The following is an 18,715-nucleotide window of genomic DNA, read 5'->3' on the forward strand; positions in this document are numbered from 1 at the left end:
TCTGTGAAGTCTTGTTTAGTGTTGCACTGCAATTCTGAGCGTTCTGTTTCATGGTGCTTCCATTTGCCTGTTCCGCGGATTACTCTTTTGCCCGTGTTCCCTGCTTTGTTGTGTTTGAATGGACTGCCTGCGTTTGACCTTGCCTGTACTTTGGATTACGTCTTTGGATTACCCTGTTCAATAAATACTGCATTTGGATCCTCAACCTTCTTGTCTCGGAGCAGTTCGTGACAGTTGTGTATGCAGATGATTGTGAGAGAGTGAGTGTGTCATGCATTGATGCCTCAGTGATTATTGGCCCAGCTGCCATTGCTGGACCAGACAGAGCAAAATAGGCAACTCACACACAAACAGTATCTACTTTGTATAGCAAACCTACTTTGTATATATTTTTGTCCCTTTATAAAGGGGAAGTTTACCAAAAAATACCCATATTACCCATGGGTATTTATTCAGGGTCATGTCATGCTGTTATGCGGCCCTATAATACTGCTAAAAAAAACCTGCAGGTTTGGGACAACATGAAGTTGAGTAAACAATTTAATGTTTGAGTGAAATTTAATTTGTTATTGTCTTTATCATTTTGACTATATCTTACCTCCACAGTTCATGAGTTTACGGACATTTGTTGTGGTCATTAAATTATGTGTTCGCAGGTAGTCGGCCAGCTGTCCTCCGATTGGCACAATAATGGTCATCACTAAATGAGGAAGTGCAGACACCATCCCCACCTGAGCCACAGAAGGAACAAAACATTTTAATCCAGATGCGTCACACTGCATTGTATCTGTGTGTACTTAAATTTCCCCTGTTCTTGAGCAGTGTTTTTATAATTTTTTACTTAAACTTTTTACTGTCTACCAAAACCAAACAGTTACTCTGTTTCAATAGTCCACTTTAGATATTCTACTCACTATAAGTAACTTTGCAACTTAATGTCAACTTAGAGTATTAGTAGACTGTTAGGGTTAGTAGAATAAGTTGACATTTACTTGCAAAGTTGTTGAGGGACCATCAAAGTGAAGTGTTAGCAGATATTAAGCAGGCAGTCTACTAATACTCTAATGACTGCAAGTTGACGTTCTGTAGTTGCAAAGTTACTTATAGTTTGTAGAATATCTGTTGAGGGACCATCAAAATAGTGTTACCAATCAAACATTGAAATCCATTAATATTACCTGCATGGGTCCAACATTACGCTAAATTATCAACATGGCAATTCAACCATTCTACAGTTTTGGCTTCTAAATTTCTCAACAGTAAAAACGCATGGTTGGCAAAAACCATGTCAACCTTTATTTAGTGTAGTCTAGGTTGTTTTCTTATGTATTTATTGATTATATTTGGCATTATTTTTTCCTGTTTTCCGCAAGCCTTCAGAACAGATCTGATTTATTTTGTGGTTGCAACCTGTCAGTTGATTCATTAATTTGAGTGTGTGTGTTTCACCTTGCTGATTTCAAAGCCGAACACCTCCTCGAAGTAAGCAGGCTGGCTGATGAGGAGCAGGTAGAAGGTCCAGCTTCTGCAGAAGTTAGCCACGATGATGGCATACACTGGCATGGAGGTAAAGAAGTGCCGCCAGGGAGTCTTAAATTTCTGCAGGGTATGTGAAAAACCAGAGGTCGAACATATCCAGAAAAGAGCAGCACGCAGCAGTCAGAGATGAGAAATGAGAGCGGATTTAGAGTGTCTGTGTATGAAGGGAAGGGGAGGGGTGGACGAGTGATTAAGAGAGAAAAATAATGTCCGTGTTTGTACCTGCAGGGGGTTGACCAGGCCGGCGCTTTCCCCGATGGCATCCTCAATGTACTTCCTCTCCTCTGGTGTGATGGTTGGGTGAGCAGCTGGACTCTCATAGGACACTAAAATCCAGAAGAGATACCAGAATATCCCAAAACTTCCTGTGAGATGAAGAGAAACGTGCAATAAGAATTATTATATACAATGAAAATGATATATATACGCACTACTGTTCAAAGGTTCGGGGTCAGTGTGTTTTTGAAAAAAGTTTCTAAAAGTCATTATGCTCACCAAGGCTGTATTTGTTTGATCGAAAATAAAGTACAAACAGTAATATTGTGATATATGTAGCATCTGGACCAATCAGACACACAATTATTAGCCCCCTCGCCTAACCACAAAACAAGGTGCCAAGGTGTCTGTGAAAACCAACCAAAAGGATAGAACAGGCCCCTGGTTACCATGGCAGCAAAGGCACGCCAGCGAGATAAGAGTGGTTTACGACCAAAAGAAATGTTGAAAGTTAACTCTCACTCCATTTCCCTATTAAAACTCCATAATGCCCATAAAGAAGGACTCTTCCCCATTCATTCATTGAAAACCTTCTGTATGTATGAACATGCATATCTCCAGGACATTGTGTGTATGATTATTACAGTCCTGTAGTGTCTTTTGTATTGTATACTGTTTTATGCGTGCTTTATGATAGAACCTGAACCACTAGTTAATTTTAGGTTGGTTTAGGTAATTTAAGGTTGATACCAATGCAACATATTAGTTTTATAAGAATCTTTAATAGTTTCTGCATCAACACCAATCCAGTTGCATATGCAACATACCATGCTCGAAGACAAAGGGTCGTAAACTTTCCCTCCGAAAGTTTAAGTTACCATTGGCTCACTGACCCCCTGGAGGAGTGACGTCCACAGAAGTTAAAGGCCACTGTCCCGGCTCAAGCCATGTGTAACCTCCCCGGCCTGGAGAGAGGACTCTCCCAACAGTAACAGTCAGACTAACATCCCTGAAGTTTCGACATCCTTCTCTCAACCCGGGAAGAATTGCAACTTCTTCACCGTCGAACCATTAAAAGCTATCAAGACTTTCTCCTGAGATTATGCGGAAGCTTGTTCAACAGCTAAGGCAGTGCAAGTATTTTTAACTAACTAAACAGAGGTTTAGTATAAGCTGTAGACCACTTGTGTGTAACCAAAGTGCTTGAACTAAGAAAACTGATGGTTATTAAACTGAAATTTCTTCCCGTTTCCCTTTGGTTTCATTCAGTCATTTTCACTTTTCCATTTCCCATGAATGATTTGTGTGTATGTGTTTGTTTGGACTAGTTATGTGTTTGTGAGTGATTTAGTTATCACTCAACACCGCAACACGTTAAGAAAGTCTTATTTTACACTTGGTTTATTAAATAAACAAAAATTGTATATTAAATAGTATTATATATAATTAAAATGACATGTGTATGCTACTTACCGTACACATAAAACACTGAGGACCACCCAGTGTACTGGACCAAGACTCCAGCCAAAGGCATTGCAACAACAGCACCAGCATATGAACCTAGAACATACAGACATCAACATACAGTTCTTATGCGTCTTCTTATTAGCACTATTCATTAACATTATCATTAATCTCAGCTTTTCACAGTTCTCAATTCAAGGTTCAAATAATCACAAACTAAATTCTACTGATAATATCGGAAGATATATTGCATGGATTCAAATGACTGACATCTCACCACAGAACGCTGTTGTTGCCAATCGACTTCTTTCAAGGGGCGGAGCCCATTTGGCCCAGATCCCGTGACATGCGGGATATGACACGCCCTTTCAGTAGAGAAATAAGATGAATTAATGGCTGCATCCGAAAACTTGAAACAGGCGTTAGGCGGCTGACTTGTTGCCTCGCCGCCTTATAGTCAATGACTCTGCAGGCAGCTTTGCGCATGAAGGCACCTCACGAAATGATGTTTTTATTAACAAATTTCGGGAGGAGCACGTTCAGATAATTAACACGAGTGGAGAGCACTCAGCAGTCAACGATAAGAGGTGTATATATATTCAGCAGTCTCACCTCAGTTCGTTGACAGTTTAGCAGCATCCCTCCACCACCCCTTCTCCACACTTCTAGCCCTAACCATTTACATACGGGGGGAGTTCTCTGGGTCCGGTCCGAACCCCGAGCTCGGAGCCCTCCCCCCGGACAGCACACCAAATAGGCCTACGCATTAAACTTTACTCCCTCTAATTGTAGGCTATGTAAGTGTGAACTCATGAAACTGATTTCAGTATAGACTTCTGAGGTATCAGTTTAATGATCTACAGCAAAATAGAGAGTACATTGGTGAGAACCAAACAAATATTTAATTACTACAATAGTCATTTCTCACTAGAGGTGACATCAGAAGTTGAAAACACTCTTCAAAAACGTACATTTACACACAAACTGACCACCAACCGCAACTTTCAGATGCCATCTTTCTTTTTCTAGCTCAACTGACCATGAATGGAATGCACAGGATTGTGGGTTATCAAAGGCAACGAAGGATCCATCTATGCTGCCTTTAAAAATCATTCAGATGAAGGTATCTCAGGAGATAGGGAGTGATGCTAACATTGGAGTCGGACGTGTCTTGATGCCTTCCTACCTTAAAAATGCATCCTCCAATGGCAGCTTTTTTTGGTTTTCGGACGCAGCCAATATGTATGTATAGCATTGCATCATGCTAAGGAAAACCTTCCTTAGCATGATGCAGTGCTTTTAGATAAATAATACACTAATATTACAGACTACATCAGATTCACACAAATCCACGCATGCACACAGATGGCATACCTCCACAAGGCCCTGGCAGATCCTGACCATGATAACACACCCGTAGTGAACTCTAGCTGCTGATGGGATCAGCATATTCAGTGTCGACGTGGCCACAATGGCGAAGCCAAACACCCTGAGACCAAACACACATGCAACACAATAAAATATCATGCTAAAATCTCAGTGGACCAGTCATTTGTCATTTTTTTAAGTCATTTTTTTTAAGTCAATCTCTGTATATACCATAAGTTAAAATCTTTACTACAAAATAGCTTTTAATAATTTCCACCAGGGTCAAAAAAAAAAATCATTTTCGAATTTCAATTAACACAAACTGGTCTTTTGCCAATATATATGGGAAAAGTTGTCACAACAGTCAATGTAAGAGACAACTCACAATTGTGTAAGTGGACTTTTGACTCAAACCCCTCAAAGCCAATTGTGACAATCTGACTCCTCCCACCAAAATAGCACAATTTTCATTCATAAAACTCCAGACCGCTTGAGAAAAACATGTCAATTCGCTGATCACATTACCGGTTAGCAGCAAACTTTTGACAGATGAATCCTCCGGGGATTTGCGTGACAATGTAACCCCAGAAGAATGAGCCGTGAATCATCCCAACTGTCTCTGGGTCCCATGTGAACTGAGCAGCCTGGGAGGAAAAAGAGAAAGTCAAACTCCTCTCATCCAACGTTCATTCGACAGCATTCTCTGCAAAAAGCTGAGAATATTGCAGTCAAAGTGCACTGCTTGTATATTAGAAAATGATTACACATCATTCTTTAAGGCATCGCATAACCTGAAACATCTCTTTTTCTGTGTTACATTTGCAAAAACAAAATTATGTAGGGAATGTGAGAAAGGAGAGAAATAAGTAATAAAGTAAAATCAATCACTAAAAGTAAAAGATAAAGTAGCCTAATATAATAAAAGAAAAATATTTTATTATAATAATAATAGTAAAAAATATATATCATAAAATAATTTATTATTATTATTTCACAGACAAGGTTTAAGCCTAGTCCCAGATTAAAAAGTTTGAGACGGTTTAACTGAGAGCAACTTGCACTGGCATATCGTAAAGGAACCGTATGTAAGAAATGTATTTCAGTTAATCATAAAATGGCCCTGATATGTCACTAGACATTAAGAAATCATGTTCATTTCAAATACTTATATCACTGACAACAGTAGTGCGGCCAGGATATTGTCATTTAAAAAGTGAAGTTGCAGCCCTCAACTGATGTTGATGTTGTCATGTTGTGTTTTGGCCTGAAGCGCCACCCTCCACCTATCTACCAATCACGAAGTCAGTAGTGTTTCGGCATCCGGGTTGCCAGCTCTGCTCTAGTTAACACAGCTGCAGCTACAAACGTTCGTGCTGGATCCTGCAGCCTATCTGGCAACCTTGAGTCAGGGGGGAGGGGGAGGGGATACACCGCTCTACAGTAATCTGAAAGTGATTGCAGTACCAGTTTTGGCCACAATCTTACATACGGCTCCTTTAAAATATGTCAGTGTCATTGTTTTGTCTCAAGATGCACACCAATAATGTTTTTTTGTTTTTTTTCTACGGTAAGTTTATAAAAGCTACTTAAATGCCCTAATTGAACTAAGGCCTAATCCTGGCTTAATCTAAGCCTTGTCTGTGAAACCGGGCCTTCATTTTCTACAAATCCTTTTTCTCTGTGCAGTTTCTGAAACAAATCCCTGTGTGGGGGTAAATTGCTTGAATTGCTTTGCTGGGTGAATCCCTGCACTATCTGATGAAATACTACAGGGAATTAAGCAAATTCAATCCTCTCTTACAATGCAAACTGGGTTAAGATGCAAAACTAACTAGCTAATGATGGTAAACTGGGATGTGAGGGGGCCCAATTGATTTGCATTTATTTATGTATGAATGTATTTAGATATTGACATTATACTTTCCACTCTAAAAGCTAGAAATCTTTCATCGCATTATCAAACTAGCTAGGCTATTTGTGACCCTGGACCACAAAACCAGTCACAAGGGTAATTTTTTTTTAAATTAATAAGCTTTCCATTGATAAATCAGCTTTCCATTGATGTATGGTTTGTTAGGATAGGACAATGTTTGGCCGAGATACAACCATTTAGAAATCTGGAAACTGAGGATGCAAAAAAATCTAAACATTGAGAAAATCGGCTGCTGCATTCACTCACAAAAATATTTTTAATATATATTTACGGTAGGAAATGTACAAAAATATCTTCATGGAACATGATCTTTACTTAATATCCTAATGATTTTTGGCATAAAATAAAAATCGATAATTTTGACCCATACAATGTATTATTGGCTATTGCCACAAATATACCCGTGCAACTTATGACTGGTTTTGTGGTCCAGGGTCATATTTGTTGTTTTTCTTATAATTTCGTATAAATCTGTGTTGTATTTATCCATGCTAAATGCATCTTATTTGTATGCTAAATAAAACAACAACATAAAATGCCTAAAATATGAACAATGAATAAACCTCTAAAATGCCCAAGATTTCGTCATTCGGATTTCAAATAATGTCTAACTTCTGTCCACTCTTCGTGTAAATTTTCTTATACTCGAGTGGATGCTCTTTATTTGTTAAGTTGAATTCCAGCACTGATACGGACCACTATGACAGGTTTCTTTCCGGAGTAAATCGTGTGGTCGTTGACCATGCTGACGATGGCTACACCCAGGTTACAGCGGATGCCGAATGAGATGCAGAAGCCCAGGCCTGACAGGATGGCGATGATGTAACGGCGAGGTAACCCAAAACACGTGCAGTCCACGACGGGAAGCTCCTTCTCCTCCACCAGCTCCGGGCGACCTTCTGCTGACAGCTCGATCGTCTCGCCATTCTGCTGACGTTTCTCGAGGAGTCTGGATGTGGATACAGAAAGTATTAGGCCAACATAAGTTGAGTAAAAGTAACAGTGTGCAAAGATTTTCTCAATTTATATAAAAACATTAAAAAACATATTCAAATTAACTGTCTCTGATTAGTGATAATACTTATACCCCTGATTTCACAGACAAGGCTTTAACCCTTTGTCTGCTTGCTCGACCAAATGGTTGAGCACATTTTGAGTCACTATATTTTATTGAGAGGAGTACCTAACTTAACTCAAGCTGATTGAGCCATCTTTACCATCAGGTTGAGGTATGTTATGCCAAAAAAAAATCCTCTAGATGTCACAGTGTCAATCAACAGCACTTGTCACAACACTTCCTCAAACATGGATTTCAGAAACAAAAAAATCACTCCTGCCATGTGACCTGTTTTTGGTGAAATTTTGCAAGGTAAGCATATTTTTTTGACATATTAAACTTTAAGAGCCCTAACTTTACAAAATTATGTTACTTGGTGCCATGAAAAAACTTTAGTATGTTTTTAATAATTTTTCAAAAACATGCTCAACCAAACGGGTCACCCCCCATTTTGAGAATGGACATTAAAATGCACTATGGAGTCTATGGAGGGTCAGAAAGCTCTCGGATTTCATAAAAAAATTCTTAATTTGTGTTCTGAAGGTGAACGAAGGTCTTACGGGTTTGGAACGACATGAGGGTGAGTAAATGATGACAGAATTTAAATGTTTGGGTGAACGATCCCTTTAAAGGGGTCTTGATAATGATTTAACTTTTTTTAAAAGTTAAAACGTTTTTTAAATCGCTCAAAATTCAATGCAGAGGGAGATATTTTCTTTTACAGAAATCGCTTTTTAAGGACTACAACAAACGGTTGGTAGGGACTACAGCGAGCTTCGTCCCAGGTAGGTGACATCACAAACCCTAAAAATTTACATTAACCCCGCCCCCGGGAACACACAACAAAGGGGGTGAGGCCATGATGGGCTGCTTTAGAGAAGAGGAAGAGTTGTTGTCTGTTTTTTACACCCCGGAAAAAGTTTGTCCTACGGCTGACGAATGTTTTTAACACTGTTCCTGAACATTATAACTTCAACGTATGTCTGTGCGCAGCACATTTTACAGATAACAGCTTCCAGAAGATAGTACAATGCAGGCTATACGCACAAAAGCTTCTCCTGAAAGACGTAGCCATTCCCATTTTATCGGGACAATCTGTTGTTTATGGATCCCAACTTGTAACTAAGTATATGTCTTATTATTTGTAGTTGTGTTTTCTATTAACAGTTCCAATTATAAGCTTTATATGATAGCAATGATGTTAACGAAGGGCAAAGCTTTGCCTCCGCTAGCCTGCTAACTTACATTACAGTATTGATGTAGTGTTTACTTTAGCTTTTGTAAGCTCTTGCTTTTGTAAGCCTGTTCACCGCCCCTTAGGAAAATTATCCATGATTTTGTGATCGATTACTGTTAGTATTACCATAGTTTTCCAACAAATATGATTAAATGGTTAATAACATCGTATCTATAAGAAAATTGTAAAAAAAAAACACACCACTCTGAAACGTCCTGTGAAATCCATGCTTGTAAAGTCCATGCTTTAAATCCATTCAGCACAATCCTCTTGTTCATTAACATTGTCAGGGTCTGAATCGGGCTCAAATTGGTTTGAAATTGACGCCATTGTTCATATTTACATCTGAGTAGAGCTTGTGATTATGAAGGGGCGTGACATTTCCCAAACACGCGCTAGGCTTTTCCAATCACAACACACTGGCCCAGCTAACCAATCACAGCACATTTCGTATTTCGGAAAGATGGGCTTCATCGAAAAGGATGTGTTTAAACATACTGGGGAGGATGTAAAATATGTGAAAAATATTGTGTTTTTTGAACAATCAAGCATGAAAACATATTCTTGTACAGACCAAAACAAAATCAAGACTTCGTAAAAGGGCATAATAGTACCCCTTTTAGCTAGTCTCAGACTTAAATGTATATTTGATCTGTTTTAACTGAAAGAAACTTGCACTGACATATATCTTAAAATGCCATTACTATTGTTTTGTCTCAAGATGCACACCAGTAATGTGTTTTTGTAAGGCATGTTTATAAAAGCTACTTAATCTAAGCCCTGTGAAACCGGGCCTTAGAGGGCCAAAAGGTCAAAAATGCTTTTATCCAAAGCAACTTTCAGGCCACATATTACGAGGAGTCTTGGATTAATCTGAGGTTAAGTGTCTTACTCAAGGACACAGTAATAGTTCATGTCTCTTTAAAGGGTCAAATCAGGTCCTGAGCTCTACCCACTACAGCTCAAGCCAAAAGATACTGATAGGGAAAATGTCATCTACTGCAGCTGTTTAAAGGGGTCATCGGATGCCCATTTTCCTCAAGTTGGTATTTCTTTAGGGTCTTCATGTAAAGTGTGTAACTTTGGCTAAAATTCCTCAATGGTTGTGTAAAACAACACCCTTTTTACGAGTCGTTTTGGTGCATGTCTCTTTAAATGATAATGAGCAACTGCTCACCCAACCCCTCTCTTCCGTGGGGCATGTCGACACAAGACAAGTAAAGTGCTGCCTTGGCAGACAGAATACAAATGGCTGAGGGCAGAAATATGCGAATACGGGACAGTCCGTCAGTGGTCGTGGGCGGAGCATGAGCAATATGACATCATATTGCTCAGAAAATTCCCAACGGCTTGATTATTGAGAGTGTTTAGGCTTTTTGAGGATAAAAAAAAAAAAGGAGTAAATGGATTTTTTTCATTGTATGGTGGTTGTGTCCGCACACTGCAAAGACACATTTCTCCATAAGACCATATAAAAGTGAATTTTGCATCCGATGACCCCTTTAAGTGTTAAGACACCATATTATTGACCATATTATTATATCATTTATTCAAAAATTTTATTTTAATTTTTTAATTCATGTGCCCTCATAATCTTTAATCAAAATCACTTCAGCGACATCTCTTCTCTTCTCTGATGAAGTGTTTACTCGTACGGGGGCGAGACAACCTGTTACTTACAACAATAGCAAACAACAACCATCCAATCATTTCCCAAATGCCCTGCATTTTTCTTCTTTGTGAAGTTCTTTCACCCGTATAATAGGGAATAGGGAAGAAAAGACTATCGTAACTTCCGTTTCATGCCAACTTTAAAAGGCATGAGCTAGGATATGAAGTCACATACACTAGGGAACCCTCATAGGTCACAAAACTACATCACATACACACCTAAAACCAGGTGGGATGTAGAGGGAAGACACAGAGGGAGAGAGGACATGGAACAAGAATGAAGTATCTCACTGGATAGCAGTACATGGGAGTCCAGCAGAGACCATCTGCGTACGCAACCTGTCTGTAACGTCTACAGCCAGTAAAAACATGCATACATACAAGCACACAAGCAAACACTTTCACAGACATATGCTCTGAAACTTACAATGTTTATAATATGAATTTAATGTGCAGATAAAATGAATGCAAGATTATCTGATGCTCACCATTAAATCTGTCCTTTACATAGACACTCAGTGTGGCTGTATTTAATGTGCAAATATGTAATTCTCACTATATATATATATATATATATATATATATATATATATAAACATTTGTATACATGTGTATGTATAAAAAATACTATTTACTATTACTATTTACTATAAAATGTATCAGAGTTTCCAACATAATAAGTAGATGTTTCTTGAGTCACAAATCAGTTATTTCTACAGGTTCATGTGACTGAAGACTGGAGTAATGAAGCTGAAGATTCAGCTTTGCCATCATCACAGGAAATAATTACATCATTCTGCTTTATCGGTACATTGTACTATTTTTTTTTTTTTTTTTTAAGCAAAAGATACTTCTTTCAAAAAAGATGTTTTTAAATGTTCTGAAATGTTCTGATAAGGTACACGTACACCTTGCTAGTACTGGGCTGGACATTTCTTGAGCATGCCACGAAGAATTAAGGCAGTTCTGAAACTTTTACCTTTCATGGCACAGATTCAACAAGGTGCTAGAAACATTGCTCAGATATTTTGGTCCATATTGACATGATCGCATCAGACAGTTGCTGCAGGTTTGTCGGCTGCACATCCATAATGGGAATCTCCATTCCACCACATCCCCAAAGGTGCTCTATTGGATTGAGATCTGGTGACTGTGGAGGCCATTTGAGTATAGTGATCTCATTGGCATGTTCAAGAAACCAGTTTGAGATGACTATTATCCTGCAAGTAGCCATCAGAAGATGTGTACACTGTGGTCAAAGGGATGGACATGATCAGCAGTTCTCAGGTAGGTGTTTAAACGATGCTCAATTGGTATTAGGGGCCCAAAGTGTGCCAAGAAATATCCCTCCCACATTACACCAGCACCAGTCTGAACTGTTGATACAAGGCAGGATGGATCCATGCTGTCATGTTGTTTACGCCAAATTCTGACACTACCATCTGAATGCCGCAGCAGAAATCAAGACTCATCAGACCAGGCAATGTTTTTCCAATCCTCTATTGTCTCATTTTGGTGAGACAAATTTTAGCCTCAGTTTCCTATTCTTAGCTGACACAGGAGTGTGTCTTCTGCTGCTGTAGCCCTTCTGCTTCGAGGTTCGCTGTGTATGCGTTCACAGACGCTCTTCTGCAGATCTCGGTTGTAATGAGTGGTTATTTGAGTTACTGTTGCCTTTCTATCAGCTGGAATCAGTCTGACCATTGTCCTCTGAGGCATTTTCACTCACAGACCTGCCGCTCACTGGATATTTTCTCTTTTTCAGACCTTTCTCTGTGAACCCTGATGGTTGCGCGTGAAAATCCCAGCAGATCAGCAGTTTCTGAAACACTCAGGCCAGCCCATCTGGCACCAACAACCACGCAACGCTCAAAGTTTGAACTTCAGCAGATCGTCTTGACCAATGATGCCTAAACGCATTAAGTTGCTACCATGTGATTAGTTGATTAGATATTTGTGTTAACGAGCAGTTGAACAGATTTACCTATAAAGTAAAGGTTATATAATATCTATCTATCTATCTATCTATATATCATATATATATATATTTTTTTTTAAACCCACAAATGTTGTATAAAATTAAATAGCACAGAGAACTATTTCTGAGCTCCACAAATCTCATACACGTATCACAGTATTAATCTCTGTCTCTCTCCGTCTGTACGTCTTTCTCTCTATTTCTCTCATTCTGTCACTGTTCCTACAAAAGCAGATCCCTTATAATCCCTTCAACCTCAAACAACATACAATCAGAAAGTGAAGTGAAATGAGTGGGAGAAGACTGCATATGTCTGTTTACATGTTAGGGAGCAGATTCATTCTGCAGCCATATAATGTGTTTTAATGTGAAACTAAAAAGGGTGTCTCATGGAAAATAGCAATGTGTTTCAATTATAACTAAAAACCTCTCACACCCGTGACTCATGGACATCCCTCCCCTTCAATTGCCCCCTTCCATCTCTTAGCCACTGATAATCTGTAGCCCCACCCTCAGATTAGGATTACAGAAATTATAGACTTCCGGAGATAAATATGAGCAAGAAAAAAAAGAGTGACTGAGTGGAACGAGAAAGAGAGTTGGAAAAAGAGAAAGAGAGGGGAGGAGTGTGTTTGTCCATATTTAATGCACACACATTCACTCAGGAAGATGTGTAATTAAGGTTAAACCTAGTTAAAAACAGATTGCTGCCAACAGCGGCACATATGCTACCTACTAATGAGAATGACTGTTGGCTGTAATTAATATTTATTTCACGGTGTATTTGAGCTCTTTCTCTTTATCTGCATCTTACCATGTGACCATTGCACATAAAAAAAAACAGGATTACAGATCATGCACTCTTCTGCATCTCGTTCCACGGTTCATGACACACCAGCTGACCTGTATGTATGTATGTGTGTGCGTGTGTGTGTGTGTGCGTGTGTGTGTGTGTGTGTGTGTGTGTGTGTGTGTGTGTGTGTGTGCGTGTGTTTAGGCCATCTAAGAGACAGGTGTACCGCAGAAGGGGGTGTACAAGGACTTTGCTAAACACTTTATATGGGTAAAACACAAACACGCACACAGAATCCTGTCCAATAGAATTTACTTCTATGTCAGCATAAATATCTTACATGGGTGCCAACTACCAAGTTTTATCATAACCTCTAAAACATACACATTTGCATACCCATCATAACAGCACAATCTCAGCAAATGTTTAATAGTTTTTATTGATCTCATATGTATATTATACACCTAACCTCTCCAATGACTTTATCAAGGTCATCATGCTCCGATTCTCTGAGTATACACACATCACGTTCACTTTCAGCACTGCCGCTTACCCGTTTTTTTTATTTGATTTTACTTCTTGACTGTTTATAAAGTATATTCTATCCAGTTTTTATAATTAATTAAAACTAAAATTAAAACCATTTAAAAAGCATTTTTGTCACTTGAAATAAACGTTAACCAAAATAAAACCTTAAACTTATTTTATTTCAGCTAGTTGCCAATTAAGTCAGCATTTCTCATTCAACTTAAAGTACTAAAATTACTAAAACTAAAAACTAACAGAATTACTCTAACTAAAATTAAAGTGAAAATATAAAATATAAAGATAAAATCTTTAATAAAAAAAGCTGAATACAACAACTCCTCACCTGTGAATCTTGGTGAAAGTAGTTGAAAAACAGTAAGCTATATGAAAAGAGTATGTATTCATATAAAACAGTAGGCGAAAAGTCCCCGGATAAGAAAAGCTATTACTTCCGACGAGATTCTGAAGTGCTGATGGACCCTTTACTATCCCATGAGGCCACAGGAGAGAAGTTTTGAGTTTTGACAACATTCAAGATTCATGATGAATGTATAACATCATAGAGCATACTGTTTTAACGGCCACAAAGTGCTTATTCAAAAGAAGTACCAACTTCAGACTAGCCACTGAATACTGATTTAAACATTTCTTTGTTAAATATTTTAAATTATATCACATGTAATAATCTTAATGGGTTACCTACAATTACAATTATTTAAATAAATATTTTAATGATTTTTTTTATTTATATTTAAAAAATATTAAAATAAAAATGATTTAAAAAATAGAAATCAAATTAAAGTTTTATTTTGACTTAAAACGGACTTTCATATTTTACTTTTTTGCAGCATGTACACCTTTCAACAATGTCGCAGGACAGCAATATCATTATTTACGATGAATGTGACGATGAATCACAGACAAAAAAAAAAAAAAAAAAAATCATGCACTCGTACCATGATGCAAGTTTACATTCCAAGAGTTCATTACAGTTGCAAATTTGTATTTAAGTTCAGAGGTGAGATGTGTGGATTTCTGCTGACACTAAACGCACACAGACACATCAAACATACATTGACATACATGCACTTTTCCCATTTAATCTTGCTGTAAGAGGATAAAGGCACAACAGTTAAAAAAAATTACATAATCCTACCCAGTTCTGTTTAGCACCCTCCCTCTCTCTCTTTCTCTCTCTTTGACCATCTATGTTCTGTTCATCCTTTTAACATCTTGGCTCACTATTCTACTGTCGTTTCATGTATGGAGAGGTGTTCTGAATCTAGTTGCCTCTCTGATCTTTGGTTAATTTTATGAAAAATTCAGATGACATTGTACAAAAGGTAACAGATTAAAACTGATCCACAAATCTCCCCCCCTCCCCCTCTTCGCATTTGTTTCTGTTCTACCATCAGTGTGTTGTTCTATGATTTTTATGCCAAATTCCTCTGACCCTCCCCTGCGTCTATTGAACAGATTGGGTCTCAGTGGGACCGTGTCACCTGGGGAGATACTTCCCCCCTCCTGACACACACACACACACACACACACATATACTTATACATCCTAGCAGCCTGACCTTCACATGATTTCAGATAAGCAGCCTAGTGAACATGCAAAATACAAACGACAAACAAGAATAAAAATCTGTGAGTGAAAAAACGGTACAGGAGAAATGACCTAACCACCATTAGCTGAACACGTCATATTTTTGTTAAGGTTTACCTAAATGTTTCTCTTGGAATCAGAATGAGCCAGAAATCCCAATAGAAATGTTAACAATGTCCAACAGCGAATATATATACCGGCTGTTGAACATTGTTCATGGGCAAGTAAACAGTGAGAAGTGTGTTTTAATAGAATTTACTTTATAAAAAATTTAAATTCCATAGGGCTGAAATAGCATCATTTCTTCAGTGAGGAATGGGAGAATGAGAACAGTTGAGGTGGAGAGATGGAGTAGGGATGACAGAGGGAAAACTGCAGGTGTGAGGTGTATTGCTTGCTGGCCTGTGAGGCTGAAACAGTAGGAGAAGTAGATGCATTGCTGAGCTTTAAATGATTAATCAGCTGCTGATGCTCTCTCTAAAATATTATCAGGGACACAGAGTCTCACAACTAAAGTAGAGAGTCAGAAATCCAAATCAGCAGTTTACTTTTAACACAAACTTTTGCACGAAAACCATACCTTTAGTTTCACACTACACTTAAAGGAATGGATTATTTTAAGAAAAAAAAAAAAAAAAGCATGTTGTATTCAAAAAGTTCCATTAAATTCACCTCCAGAGGGAAATTACCTCGCACATGCAGCATCGCGAAAAAAATCGGGAGTCGCGTGCTGCCCGTCATTTAATCCCGCGATCTCGCGCGCTGAGGACGGACAGAGCTGACTGGTGAGCGCGAGAGACGAGGAAGTGATGGGAGGGGGCGTTCAGGGATTTGTTGGGCCGACAGCTGTGTGTGGGTGTGTGTATATGTGTGTGTTTCTGATGGGCTATTTCGGAGCTGGATTTTAATGTTTAGTTGCAACCTAAAATCTCATGAAAGAGTAGGCCTATGCGTTTTAACACTAAACTAAACATGACACTTTAACACTAAAACTTAATTCACCAGTGAATGACTGTGTTTACATCGCAAAGAATCTAGGCTACAAAATATGCTATTTATTGTATAGAATATAAAACCTTTAAAAAATACATCCAATCCAAATTTTCAGAAGGCTTTTAGTAAACGCTGATGTTAGTGGTTACCAAACATTTTTCCAAGAAGACAAACTTGTTTGAAAGGGATGTACTTTGACCTTTGGGAGAGTCCATCCTGTCTGAATTTGGGCCTAAGACATATCGAATTAACAAGATTTAAGGTATTTAAAATGCTCCGCCGCCAGCAAAATGTGTTCAACACCAAATCTGCCATGACAAAATACTTCCTGGTCTTAATTAGGTTTAAAATAATACATTTCAGTTGTTAAAATAAATACAACTTTATTTTCACCCCCTTTATTATTAAATAAATTCAACTTTATGTTTAAATTTTTTTTTTTTTTTTTTTTTCAGTGTAGGCTATTCAATTTAAAATTTAATTTTGACAATTTAGTTGAATAATTCAATAACCGATGACAGACAAAGCAGAGTAAAAGAGAAAAGAGATTTATCTGAAAGGTAAAATTATTCTATGACTTATATAGCCTACTAAAGGCATATGAATATTTGCATATTGAATAATTGACCATATTTTTATTGAAGATATGTCATAATATATTAGAAAACGCTATGAATGCAAATTAAATGATTTCACTCAACAAACATGTAGGTTTTAATGAAAGCGAAGATGTCTGAAATGTAGCCTAGCCTACATCTGAAAAGTCATCTTATCCCGACTTGCCATACTGTTCTTTTTTGTATGGAACTTTTGTATCGAATACGCTTAGCCTACGAAGTAGTACTCATGGCGTATGAAGACCAAATTTGGTCAACGACTTCCTGTTCTCTGAGCGCGGTCCGCTTTATCAACTAGGGCGTGGAATCAGAACTTGTGTGTGTCCCGGGACGCGCGAGCTGTGCAGTGATGCGCGCGACTACCTGACGCTCAGGTGGAAGAATGACTGAACTCGCTCACGCGCACAGACACTAAAGTGAGAGAGAAAGCGACCAACGCCACGCGTTGGACGTCTGTGGCACCGGGTTAGCCGCGAACTAATCTGATCCATCTGGACAATCTTCTCAATCGTACAGAGTGGATGCATTACGTGCAAACCGATTACATAAGAACACATTTGACTCAGATTCAGTCACGACAAGGGTTTGCACCTGACATCTTGAAGAAGGATACACACGCACAGAGAAGGGGAACACAATCACTTCTTGGCTATACTTTCCACTAGCAATTTTTTCCTCACTAAACGTTCTGTCAGATGCAATCACTGACATAAACTTAACGCATTTTAATTCCCATGTTTTTCAACACCTCAGCTTCTACAAAAAAATCACCTCTGGGCAATATTTATTCTTTATTAACCAAGAGAGAAATGTAAAACAAGTAATGGAAAAGTTCTTTTTACAAACGTACTTTGAGGATAATAATGGTACCTCACCTGTGTATTTTCCCCAAAGTTTTTCCTGCCTGAGCCTTAAAGCGGTCCGGACGGATCTCCATCCTCGCGACTTCCGAGTCCGACCGGTGTGCTCCTGTCCCGTGTGCCTGCCTGACTCTCTCTCTCTCTCTCTCTCTCTCTCTCTCTGTCTCTCTCTCTCTCTCTCTCTGGTTATCCCTCTAGCATCCCCCTCCCTGCTCTTTCTTTCTCTCTCTGTCCATGGTCCTGATGAATATAGGATATAAATCATTCAAATTAAATAACTTTGATGGCTTTTGTAATACAATTTATTGTGAATAGACCATTACACAATTAATTTCACACAACTACACATTACATAAAATAAGTAAAATAAATCAAACCATATAGCCTATGAGTCTGGTCTATTGACATATTTGTACATAATCAATAAAATGTTTTCATAGCCTAGCCTATAGTATAGCCTACATTGATCATGTAAGTAAATGTTTTACCTGTAAATCAAAGTAGTTTCTCAGCATGAAAGTTTATGAGCAGTCTATCGCCACCTTGCGTTTACTGCGAGATGTTTGCAAATTTGAGTAGGCTAGTATGTTTTACCAGATAGCTTCATATAGCCTACCAGCCAAATCAACCCGTTTTATTCAAGTCGAATTCATAGACGGTCGAATTCTTATTTTCATAATAACAACATACTAACACACTGAATCAGCCTTTCTATGTGGTCTGTAAGGTTACATCAACAAACGTAATTTTTTGGATAAGATTAAGGATTATATCAGGTAAAAATAGCTCCCTAAGGTAACAGCTGCACGGTTTCACTTTGTACAGGTGAGTTTTATATATAGGCTATATATAT

General features: G+C 38.3%; 1 protein-coding gene across 1 annotated transcript in view; it reads right to left on the reverse strand.

The window, feature by feature from the left end:
- The window catches only part of slc17a7a (solute carrier family 17 member 7a), a gene marked incomplete at its 3' end in the record, with an annotated part of 20,345 nt that extends 2,326 nt beyond the window's left edge, over positions 1 to 18,019 (reverse strand). The window contains exons 1-9 of the mRNA XM_084424078.1: positions 17,878 to 18,019; positions 7,217 to 7,469; positions 5,113 to 5,231; positions 4,594 to 4,708; positions 3,497 to 3,584; positions 3,229 to 3,315; positions 1,762 to 1,904; positions 1,450 to 1,599; positions 599 to 731 (exon numbers count right to left, since the gene is read on the reverse strand). Coding sequence (XP_084280204.1) covers positions 599 to 731; positions 1,450 to 1,599; positions 1,762 to 1,904; positions 3,229 to 3,315; positions 3,497 to 3,584; positions 4,594 to 4,708; positions 5,113 to 5,231; positions 7,217 to 7,469; positions 17,878 to 17,939 — 1,150 coding nt within the window. The 5' untranslated portion in view covers positions 17,940 to 18,019. The remainder of the gene's footprint in view (positions 1 to 598; positions 732 to 1,449; positions 1,600 to 1,761; positions 1,905 to 3,228; positions 3,316 to 3,496; positions 3,585 to 4,593; positions 4,709 to 5,112; positions 5,232 to 7,216; positions 7,470 to 17,877) is intronic.
- Positions 18,020 to 18,715: the final 696 nt, after the last annotated feature.

Source organism: Rutilus rutilus, assembly GCF_951802725.1.
Source record: "Rutilus rutilus genome assembly, chromosome: 1".
In the NCBI taxonomy this organism is placed as follows: domain Eukaryota; kingdom Metazoa; phylum Chordata; class Actinopteri; order Cypriniformes; family Leuciscidae; genus Rutilus; species Rutilus rutilus.